This window comes from Schistocerca americana, chromosome 9 (assembly GCF_021461395.2).
Source record: "Schistocerca americana isolate TAMUIC-IGC-003095 chromosome 9, iqSchAmer2.1, whole genome shotgun sequence".
NCBI classification, from domain to species: domain Eukaryota; kingdom Metazoa; phylum Arthropoda; class Insecta; order Orthoptera; family Acrididae; genus Schistocerca; species Schistocerca americana.
Window position 1 is genome coordinate 158,906,883 of NC_060127.1, and position 12,559 is coordinate 158,919,441.

Below are 12,559 nucleotides of genomic sequence, written 5' to 3' on the forward strand. Positions count from 1 at the left end.
GATAGAGTGGGAGGGGGGGAGTGGATGTGGAGGATGGAGAGCCCATCATCCCAGCATCTTTTAGTACCAGGAATGATACCTATACTGAGTTTGGTAGCAGATCATTGGACCTGGAACCATTCTGGAGGGAATGGAGCGAGGAAAAATCCCCACTCCTACGCAAGATTGAAGGCAGCATCTACAGTACTCCACCAACTAGACCACCATTACACCCAGTCAGATTGAGTAATAGTAAATGAAAATTATTAGTCTATCACAAACAGACATAATCAGTATGAAAATAATGGTTGTTCATAATTTATGTTCATCACAATTCGATGCAGCTTGAGAATCTTCTGTTATTTCTTTATTGAAACACTCAGTTACACATTTTAATTTATCAACTAATAAAGGTAGTTCTCAGTAAGTAAAAACATTGCTACAAGTACATACTACAATGTGAAGTATTCAACTGTTCTACAGTAATGGACGAAATCACAGTTTTTAAGCAACCTTCAGAGTACCGCAACCTTTGCCCATTGGGACACTTTACTCTTCTTCCACATGACACAAGATAGTTGATGATCAAACCAGCAAACCTACAATTTCTCGAGAAAGCTAGACTATGGATGGCCAGTCAATTCCCTACGTGTTGTGAGTCAATTAGGATGGCAGGTAATTGGTTAGGACGATGCATCTCCTGCAGCATATAGCTAAAATCTTGACATGCTCCATGGAACCTGGAAAGCTACATGCAGTGTGCATCCAGTGACACTAATAGGACTGGCCCAAAAGCCTCAGTGGATCCTTCTCCATCAGCAACATCTTCAAGACCACCTCTGTTGCTGGATATGTTGCCTATTAAGATTCACAATCTTTTTTCATATATACACTGACACAGATGTACATACACAGTCACACTAGTTTGAAATTAGATTGGATAATAATAATAATAATAACAATAATAAAATTATTAGTCCTATCACAAGTGATCAGCATGACAAAAAGGATCATCGCTGATATTTTTGCATTATGATTAATTGTAGGCAGTGCATCTAATCTCTTATTTGTTTTGAAATGCTAATGCAATGCTGACGGTCACATTTCAGTTTATTAACATAATTAGAATGATTCTCAAGGAGTAATAATGTTTCTGTCAGAGTGCACTGCACACTGAAGTGTACAATTGTTCCCCAACATTGGACAAAATCACAGTTTTTATGTTACACTTAGAACACTGGAACTTTTGCCCTTTGGGACTGATCACTCGTCTGCCTCACCATCGTTGACGATGAAACCAATAACAGATTGGTCACTGGAAGTATCTAGGCCGTGGATGATGAGTCGACCCCATCCATGCTCACGCTGCGAACAGGCGGCAAGTCCTCAGTCAGGATGACACAGCTCCTGTACATGGGTGTGGGCTCGATGTGCCCATTAGATTCTGGACCACTGGACGTGTTCCCATGGCGATCCACAAGCGCTGTAATGGGTGGCGTGGGACGGCAGTAGAACGAACGGGCCCAAAGACTCAGTGGCACCATCTCCACAAGCACCAGTGTCGACACAATCACTGCCACATAAGGGTGCTCACATTAGCAACAGGTCATCAAAATGCACTGAACATGCAAAAGGTGAAATCCAAAAATTTCTAAAATGCAAATTTTGTCATTAACTGTAGCACACTGAGAATGAGATCACTCATTACTCCAGAGCTTACACCTCTCCCATGCCCAATGGATACCTAAATTGATGTTTGACGTTGACCCACAAAGTGAGAATCAGCAAAATTTTGCTGTATGCATTTTTGGCTATCTCTGAAACACTCTCAGAGTGACCTCAGAGCCTACATGACACATATTCCAAAGAATATTTGATACATTCGGCCATAGGTGTTTACAAACAGGGGTGGTGCGAGGGGCTAGAGAGAGCAGATGCCTCCTCTTCAGTTTTATATGTTAGGGGTAACGTAGTAGCTGAAAGAAATGACCATATTATACTGTGCCTCCGCAGTCGAGTGGTCAACATAGTTGGCCGCCATGCAGAGGACCCAGGTTCGATTCCCAGCAATGTCTGGAGGACTGGAATGGTGTCCAGAATGGCGATGTTTTCGTATTATACTGCTTGTTTCTTCAGTCACGCTTCATCTGTATACCCAAATATGACAGATGGGTGAGAAAACATGTGATATTTTAAGGTCAGAAAGATGTTCTCTCCAGAAGTTGACGACTTATCAATCTCTATAGGTTCAACACAGTGCAGCATGCACTCATAGAGTGTTACCAATTCGGCAAACGAGTTCGCATGGCTGCATGAGATGGTGTTAAAATGAGGAGGTGAAGAAAGTCTAGTTTCAGTGCTAGGCTGTTAAAGAGTCAGTTCTACCGGCTAATGTGAAGATAATTTTGGGAAGTTTTTGACATCCATTTAGTCATATGTTGGGCCTGCGATGCACATTATGCAATCGACACAGAAAAGAAGCTCCAAAACACTTTTCTTAAGGTCGAGTTGTTTCAGAACACATTGGAGACATGAAAATAATGCCAGAAATCCATTGGCATGATCAGGTGTGAAGCTTTGTAAACAGATACCGTCACAGATGGCTTCAAATTCAAATAAGGATTTTAAACCTATTTCTTGTATTTCAGCTTTGAGGAGTATTACTCAGTGGTATTTCCTTTTAGTGTTAATTGTTAGTATCCAACACGAATTTCACCCTTTTTTCCCAATTTTTCCAACTTCACTTTCAACCTGACATCATTAGTAAATAATTGTGAATATTTTCTAGTTTCATTTACTGATTCAATTGATACGAAATGTTGTGATTTAGGATTAGTAACTCAAAAAGGTAATATCCATTACCGTATTAATACCCTAAAAATATCTTGAGGGAAGTCATTGTCCTGGGTAGGCTGTTTCTATGTTTTGAAATAAACACTTGATTGCATGACTTTGCTATTTGTTAATTTCGTCTCTTCAGCATTTTCAAGCTACCTGATAGTAAAACAATATCAAAAGAGAGTAACATCAAGATTACAAAAATTAAAATCAAGAACATATAAAAAATGTTACTCACTTCTGTTTTTCATGTCACAGTAAAAAACTGTAGTCACATCATGTCTTATCTTTCATACATTTGTGTTGAGTAAGCTGCATCTAATGGTATTGTTAATAATAGATGTGTTTGCATGTTAGTATCAAAGTAATCTAGTTTCAGAGAAATATTGAGAGGGGACCTATCACACCTTTGAGATACAGTAAGTTTTATGTATGTCCTGTAATATTTAGAAGAGTGGCATGACTCACCTTCAGAATTCTCAAATCAGATATATCTATAATGGCAGTTTTGGAATCTTGTATCTCTTGGATAAATTTCTGCTAATGCACATGCATTTGACCCACATAGGATTGTGTCAGAGAGACGGGGAGGCTGAGGAAAAATGAGAATGTTCCAGGTCATGTTGTTTGCTATGTGCTTGACCATCATCATCTTGGTTCACCCACAGTGACCTCATTGTCCATATCCAAACAAATGGCTATTGCTGATACAGTTGCCTCATAACGTGTGTGTCAGCCGAATGGTGAAGGGCTTGTTGTCGGCTATGAGCTTGGCTATCATCATGTTCAGTCATCCAGAATGACCTGACTGAACACCCCAAAGCTCACCATTTCCATGTTCAAATAAACGCGTTCAGCTGATTCTCAACATTGGTGCATAGTGTGTGGGTCTGTGGAACAGCGCAGGGCACGTTCCTGGTTATAAACTTGGCTGTCATCATCTTCAGTTTATCCAGAATGACCACACTCACCATCCCAAAGGTTACCCTTTCAATGCACAAATGAATGGCTACATCTGGTACACAGTTGGTCCATACCATGGGGATCAGGGGAATACTGGAAACCATTGTTTGCTATGACTCTACCTATAATCATCCTCAGTTTATACACAACTAGCTTAGCGCCTCCTGCTTCGCTCGCAGTCTGCACGGACATTTTTTTTTTTTTGTTTTGTTTCCTCTAATCGAATTTTTATGCTGTTTAAAAATTGCAACAACTTCTAAACTGTTCATGCTAATTAAGGCAGTAGAAGCATGATCTTTTCCGAATGTACTGCGGCCCAAATAGCTGTTCTATTATCGGAGTCTGAAGTCTTTGTTAATCAGTTCTTTTGGTGATATCTTCATATAAACTTTCATCCCCTATCAGATATTTCTTTCTATCTAACAGAGAAGTGAAATAACAATTTTCGTATATTTATCTTTAAAAGTTTTGGCTAAATATTTTCCTACAATTTTTTTCCTCTTTTTAACCCCACTTAGGAGTTGAATTTAACTGAGGAGTCAAATATCAATTTTCATAGATGTAACTTTAAAAGTGCGTTAGAAGTTGTTTAATATTGATTTATTTTCTAAAAAAGATTTCACCCACTATTTTATTCCTTAATGTTCAAATATCAAACACTGTTGAAGCACGTATTTTTGTATTTCTGACTGAGAAATCAAATACCAATTTTTGTACTTATAGCTTCAAAATTGCCTTAATAGAAACATATTTTCAAAAAAGCCTTTCATCCTCTGTTTCATCGCCTTAGGAGAGGAATTTCGACAACCCCTTCTTAAACGATGCCCACAATACAAGATCTACACCCTCTCGAAATTTCAAGTTTCTATACTTAGCGGTTTGGGCTATGCTATGATGTCTCAGTGATTGAGTTTGGTCCTATTTCACCCCCCTCTGGGGCTGAATTTCCAAAAACAGTGAAAGATGTAATTTTTCCAACTGCAAAGCTACAATAAAATTCTCATACATTCAGCTTTAAGACTGATTTCATAATGAAATATTTCATAAAATATTTCTTCCTCTATTTCACCCCCTTAGGGCTTGAATTTTTCAAAACACTGAAATACGTATATTTTTAAATTGCAACTGAGAAGTCGAATACCAGTTTTCATAGATGGAGCTTTAGTAGTTCTTAATAATGATTTATTTAAAAAAAATTTCGGCGACTATTTCACCCCCACAGGGGTTAAATTTCCAAAAATATTGAAACACGTATTTCTTTATTTCTGACTGAGAAACCAAACAATAGTTTTCATAGGTCTAGCTTCGAAACTGCCTCAATAACGACATTTTTCAGAAAGCCTTTCATCCCCTATTTCATTCCCTCAGAGACGGAATTTCAAAAACTTTCACCGTAAATGACGCCTACAATGGAAGATCCACACCTTCTCAAAATTAAAAGTTTCTGTCCTCAGCGGGTTGGGTTAGTCGATGATGAGTCAGAGAGTGAGTAAGCCAGTCAGTCAGGACATTGCCTGATACAAACAGAGATAACGTTGACGGTCATCCCAAACTTACCCTTTCAGTGCCCAAAGGAGTGGCTACAGGTGGTACTCACAGTTGGCCCACATAGTGGGCGTCAGCGGGACGGTGCAGGGCACGTTCTTGGCTATGAGATTCGCTATCGAGGTCTGCAGCACGTCCAGGATGACGATGAGCTGCAGGGACATGAACTTGGCCGTCGCCTTGAAGTCGCTCAGGATGGTGTTGAGCACGCGGATCGTCATGTTGGTGCCCCACACGGCCAGCATCATGGAGCCCACGAAGAGCGGCTGCAGGTACGGGAGCGCTTTGGTGTACGTCTCCTGCAACAAGGCCGGAGGAGCGTGCTGAACGAGCTCTGTCAACGTTTTAAAACGCTTCATACATTGTACGCGAATGAAGACTTCCTCACAGAATTTCATTGATGAAATCTTCCTGGGTTGTCAGCCGAGTCATAGCGTCTTGTTGCCACAAGGTTAAGACGAGTTTCCTACAAGTCATTTTGAGTTTCTGAAAGCACATGCTATGGCGACCCTTGCCCGCCCGGCTAGCCGCGCAGTCTAGAAAGTTCCAGAGCTGGTAATCATATAACATGAGAAATCCGATTTGAGTTTTTATAGAAAGAAAATCTCTTTGAGTGAAACTAACTTTCAGTGCACCAGTTAGCCAGATGTCTACCGAAAACATTAAGTTTCACATTTTATGAAATAATCTAATTTTGACCATTGATTTCCTATTTAATGACTGAAATGATTTTAACATTAACATTTCTATGTGATTGTTGTCAGATAGCTACACAAATGAAATCATTAATTTTTCTGTACATTTCGTGAAATCGATGATACCAATAAGATACTTTACCAGTAATTAAAGATTTCTGTTAATTGTATTTAAATGAGATGTGAATTGGGTGTGTTACCATTTTATATATCTCATACAGAATGCTACTAGACACAACACAGAGCATTGAAAGCCGTATTTTAACATCTGCTATACTGTGAAAAGCGTGATACCAAATACTTCATGTAAGGATCCTCATCTATGTATATATGTATTAAACCAGGGACCTAGGCTTCGTCCCACCGTAGCCCTCAGTGGGACACAATCCCAAAATAGGCTACAGCAGTCCACCTACCCCACCGCTGCCCCACACCGAACCCAGGGTTACTGTGTGGTTCGGTCCCTAGTGGACCTCCGCTGGAACGTCTCATACCAGACGAGTGTAACCCCAAATGTCTGCGTGGTAGAGTAATTGTGGTGTACACGTATGTGGAGAAAGTGTTTGCGCAGCAATCGCCGAGATAGTGTAACTGGGGCGGAATGAGGGGAACCAGCCCGCATTCGCCAAGGTAGATGGAAAATTGCCTTAAAAACCATACACAGGCTGGCCAGCACACCGGACATCGACACCAATCCGCTGAGAGGATTCGTGCCGGAGACCGGTACGCCTTCCCGCTCGGGAAGCAGTGCGTTAGACAGTGCGGCTAGCCGGGCGCGCACAATATTTGTGGTAGCACACACTAAAGAACAACACAAGTGCACAGCGTAATAATGTGCATTCTGACCAGTAACGAGACAACTGACTATCACAGGTTGTGTTCAAAATGACCACCAGCACTGGGAATACACGCTTCCACTCTGGTATGGAACGACTGCGACACACATGCTAGCATTTCAGTGCAGATGTCCGAGCAGGCTACTGTAATACTTTGTTGCATACAACCGGGTGTAGTTCGTATGTCCTCGTAGACAGCGTCTTTCAGCTTTCCCCAAAGGAAAATTCTACAGGCATCAAATCCAGGGAACGGGCTGGCCAAGGTTCAGGTGCTCTGCATCCAGTCCAACGATTGGGAAACAACTCGTGAAGACATGCTGCATTACTTCGAGCACTATGGGTTGGACAGCCATTACGTTGCTGCCACAGGTTCCTCCTGGTCTACAGAGGAACGTCTTCTAGCATATGTTGAAGATGGTCTCTTAGGAGGCTGCGATACTTGAGCGCGTTCATTGTTCCGTCTATGAGAAACGGGCCTATGAGCTGCTGGTTCACTATCCCACACCACACGTTTACACTATATGGAAACTGACATTCCATCTGACGAAGCCAACGGGGTTTGTCAACAGCCCAATAGTGCATGTTTCGGCGGTCTGTCTGGCCATGACTAGCAAATATGGCTTCGTCAGTAAACAAGATACGTGGTACATCTGGAGCAATTTAACACGATTCTCATAATCGTTTCCATGCAGATCTTGATCGGTAGAGTTGCGATAGGGGTGGAACCTATACCAGTGGAGAAAGCTTAGGACACTTGTCTGACTCTCATCACTACTTCGTGCGATTTCTCGGGAGCTAACGTGTCGATCAACTGCTACAGCGGCAAGGACGTTGAGTTCCGCCTTATCTGCCGTCACCTGTTTGCTTCTGTTACACTAGTACTTTCAAGTAGCTGGTTGATTAATTGCCGAGATGGTTGACGTCTATTGGAATATCTTGCAGCGTACACCGTACAAGAACGATCTGCATTCTTCCTACATTCTCCATACAGCATGAGCATGTCGGCGTTTTCTGTATTGGTAAATCCTATTGTCCACTCAAGACTAACTGGTTGGAATGTCACACATTAACTGACAAGCATATCGCGATGCGCTCTAGGAACTCTCAAGTATATTGTATACAAACATAACAACTTCGCATCTAGCAACTACGCAGATTGAATGGCACAAGCAAGTGTAGTTGCGAAAACTTTTCAAAATACTATATCTCGTATACGTTTCGCACTAGACTCCTGCAACAAGCATCAATAACAGTTTCATTTGCCCTAATTTTAGTTTATTAATGTTAATAGGCATTGTTTTACTTAAAAAGTGTATGTTGGCAAAAAACCTCACTTTCTAAGTATTATTACAATCTGTTGATTGACTAACAATACGAGTCCCTAACTACCAATCCATTCTGTGAAATCCACACATCAATAGCATTTTCCATTTCGGGAATATCTGCGCCGCAAGCTTTAGGTGATTCATCGTGCACAAAATTTTGAAAGAATACTGAAATCGAAATACGGTGCTTTGACTTGTGAAGCAGCACAAGATCACTCTTCGAATTACATAACGGTAAGGACAATACAAATATAACAACCTGCAGCCTCTTCTTGTAGTCGTAATACAATGTCATGAAAGAGCATAAACTTTTCCAATACATAAATGGTTTTCTCCATTGCACTAAGGATCCTACTGTAGCACGGAAACTCTATGAGATGCTTCTTCGAGATGAGAGTTCGCAGTTGGATAAAAAACTGTCTATATAGTCATCTCATACATCTTGGACGTGCAGGGTACATACAGGGTGTTACAAAAAGGTACGGCCAAACTTTCAGGAAACATTCCTCACACACAAATAAAGAAAAGATGTTATGTGGACATGTGTCCGGAAACGCTTAATTTCCATGTTAGAGCTCATTTTAGTTTCGTCAGTATGTACTGTACTTCCTCGATTCACTGCCAGTTGGCCCAATTGAAGGAAGGTAATGTTGACTTCGGTGCTTGTGTTGACATGCGACTCATTGCTCTACAGTACTAGCATCAAGCACATCAGTACGTAGCATCAACAGGTTAGTGTTCATCACGAACGTAGTTTTGCAGTCAGTGCAATGCTTACAAATGCGGAGTTGGCAAATGCCCATTTGATGTATGGATTAGCACGGGGCAATAGCCGTGGCGCGGTACGTTTGTATCGAGACAGATTTCCAGAACGAAGGTGTCCCGACAGGAAGACGTCCGAAGCAATTGTTCGGCGTCTTAGGGAGCACGTAACATTCCAGCCTATGACTCGCGACTGGGGAAGACCTAGAACGACGAGGACACCTGCAATGGACGAGGCAATTCTTCGTGCAGTGGACGATAACCCTAATGTCAGCGTCAGAGAAGTTGCTGCTGTACAAGGTAACGTTGACCACGTCACTGTATGGAGAGTGCTACAGGAGAACCAGTTGTTTCCGTACCATGTACAGCGTGTGCAGGCACTATCAGCAGCTGATTGGCCTCCACGGATACACTTCTGCAAATGGTTCATCCAACAATATGTCAATCCTCATTTCAGTGCAAATGTTCTCTTTACGGATGAGGCTTCATTCCAACGTGATCAAATTGTAAATTTTCACAATCAACATGTGTGAGCTGACGAGAATCCGCATGCAATTGTGCAATCACGTCATCAACACAGATTTTCTGTGAGCGTTTGGGCAGGCATTGTTGGTGTGTCTTGACTGGACCCTATGTTCTTCCACCTACGCTCAGTGGAGCACGTTATCATGATTTCATATGGGATACTCTACCTGTGCTGCTAGAACATGTGCCTTTACAAGTACGACACAACATGTGGTTCATGCACGATGGAGCTCCTGCACATTTCAGTCGAAGTGTTCGTACGCTTCTCAACAACAGATTCGGTGACCGATGGATTGGTAGAGGCTGACCAATTACGTGGCCTCCACGCTCTCCTGACCTCAACCCTCTTGACTTTCATTTATGGGGGCATTTGAAAGCTCTTGTCTACGCAACCCCGGTACCAAATGTAGCGACTCTTCGTGCTCGTATTGTGGACGGCTGTGATACAATACGCCATTCTCCATGGCTGCATCAGCGCATCAGGGATTCCATGCGATGGAGGGTGGATGCATGTATCCTCGCTAACGGAGGACATTTTGAACATTTCCTGTGACAAAGTGTTTGGAGTCACGCTGGTACGTTCTGTTGCTGTGTGTTTCCATTCCATGATTAATGTGATTTGAAGAGAAGTAATAAAATGAGCTCTAGCATGGAAAGTAAGCGTTTCCGGACACATGTCCACATAACATATTTTCTTTCTTTGTGTGTGAGGAATGTTTCCTGAAAGTTTGGCCGTACCTTTTTGTAACACTCTGTGTAAGAGATCTTTATCCAAAATGGTTTCAATCAAAACGCACACACCTCTAAAACTGATTTCTATTGTGAGAGAAACTATTTAACCAAAAAACCATTCAGCACGAGTTTCATGGACAACTTCTTCCAGTCGTTTTCCGTAGTAAGTTGAATGACCGAAATATGCGTAAAATTATCAGCATTTACTAGTAATGAACTTTAGTTTTTTTTAATTTTCAGATACATTTGCATGCGAAATTTATATTTTAAATGGGTTAATATGTATTTAATGAATAGTTGAGTCTTATATTCGTTTCACTCTCATCTGTTAATGGTTGCCTGCACCGGCTCAGAAGTTCTGTTTCTCGAATAAGTGTTGATTGATTCTATGCATGAACCTTGGCGTCCCTATCAGTTGGTGGCTGATCAAAAACCAGTCATCTTTTTCGACTGTAAAGATCTTCAGGGCAATGATGTGCACTATGTCGTAAAGGTTTTGATAAAAATTATCTTGTTTCTTTTCACTTAAGATGATTCGACAATCTCTGAACATATTAATGTAGCTGCCCCCGTTTCTAATAGAAGGCTTCTAATTCTAGCACGCAATTTCTCTGCTCCTGTGACGGATTTTTTTCAAATATATCTTTAGTTCCCACACAGATTGTATGACACTTTGATGTGTAGTTAATTTACCCACCTACACATTGTAAAAGAAAATTATTAAAGCTGGACTGACAGCTGACAGCTTACTTTCAGTTATGTCGTACTAGTAAAGCAGACATGAGTATGTATTATTTTATGTAAACGAAGGTAGCCTTTAAATCGGCCGCGGTCCGTTAGTATACATCGGACCCACGTGTCGCCACTATCAGTGATTGCAGACCGAGCGCCGCCACACGGCAGGTCTAGAGTTGTACAGTTGTACAGCCGACTTTGCTAGCGATGGTTCACTGACAAATTACGCTCTCATTTGCCAAGACGATAGTCAGCATAGCCTTCAGCTACGTCATTTGCTACGACCTAGCAAGGCGCCGTTACCAGTTACTACTGATGCTGTAAAATATGTACCGTCAAGAGCGATGTTCACCAATTATGGATTAAAGTTAAGTATGCCAGAAGCTACGTACGTTTTTTTGCTAGTCTCAATTCCTTGTCCTGTTCCAGCCTGCGTGAGTTTAAACGCGTACCTTTCCCTACGGTTCCAAGCTTGGCTCTAAAGTCAATGCGGCTGTGGTGGTAAGTGCTAGGTCTTAAACAGATTCCGAAATTCGTACTTTCGTTCAGCCCGCTGTAGCATCTCATTACTGGCTAGTGGTCACTGCGCAGCCATGTCAGCAGATTAATGTGATACTTTCTAAAGTCGTCGGCACACGGACCTTGCTCACCGACAATCATTCTTCGCACGCAATGTTCGCGATTGGAACAGGGTAGGAGGGAGCAGATAGTGGTACCGAAACTACCCTCCGCCACACACCATTAGGTGGCTTGCGGAGTATGATGTAGATGTAGATATTATGTGTGGGAGTTATGCATTTAAGCTAGAAAGGCAGATTTCTTAGACACGAAAACTAATGTACGAAGTAAAAATAAATAATTGAACTTAGAGTGTCGTAATTGCAGTGTATATACGAGGGTGGTTGGTAAGTACATTTCCGTGAAAGAATGCAACATTTTTGTTGTGCCTTCTGTTGTGGACTTGGGGCGTCCACTTTGATGAAAATCCTGTTGCCACTGAAACAGACTAATAAAGTTGTCCTGATAGGACGGACGTGTGGGTTCTGCGGCAGCAAACGCGCAAAGAAGCAACAACGAATAGTGAACAGTAAAATACATTAGTCAACTTTAGGAACGCTGGTTGCAGCAGTTGTGGAATGCCGGTTTAGCCTATCTGTCCTGCGTTGACTACAGTTCTATGAACACAAAGTAACTAATGCTCTCTGAACTAAAGACGGAAGAAAACTAATCTTGTGTCTTGATGCACTATTCGAGGAACAGTTCCGAATTAGGAGCACTCAGTTAAATCTGTATGCAGGCGGTCTCTGTCCGTACACGATACAGTGGAAACTCGATTAACCTTCATCTTCGGGACCGTGGTCGTGACGGCTGAGCGAATAGACGGATAACAGAAACACTGTATTCCTCCAAAACATAACCTCAATCAATTATTTTATGTATAGACACATATCTCTCTCACAGTAATGTAATAATATTTCGGAGCGAAAACGAATTAAACACGATTGTAATAGCAAATAAAACTATTTATTACACGATAAAAACATCCGTACAGTAGCTACAAAAGTTGCAAAATACGTACTGTACTGTACTGTACTGTACTATAAGCTTACAGGTGAAATAGTTT

The 12,559-nt window shown here is 41.6% G+C and overlaps 1 protein-coding gene across 1 annotated transcript in view; it reads right to left on the minus strand.

Annotated features, from left to right (window-relative positions):
• Positions 1-363: 363 nt before the first annotated feature.
• The window catches only part of LOC124550768 (organic solute transporter alpha-like protein), a 133,120-nt gene continuing 120,924 nt past the window's right edge, over positions 364-12,559 (minus strand). The window contains exons 5-6 of the mRNA XM_047125492.1: positions 5,378-5,624; positions 364-1,552 (exon numbers count right to left, since the gene is read on the minus strand). Coding sequence (XP_046981448.1) covers positions 1,305-1,552; positions 5,378-5,624 — 495 coding nt within the window. The 3' untranslated portion in view covers positions 364-1,304. The remainder of the gene's footprint in view (positions 1,553-5,377; positions 5,625-12,559) is intronic.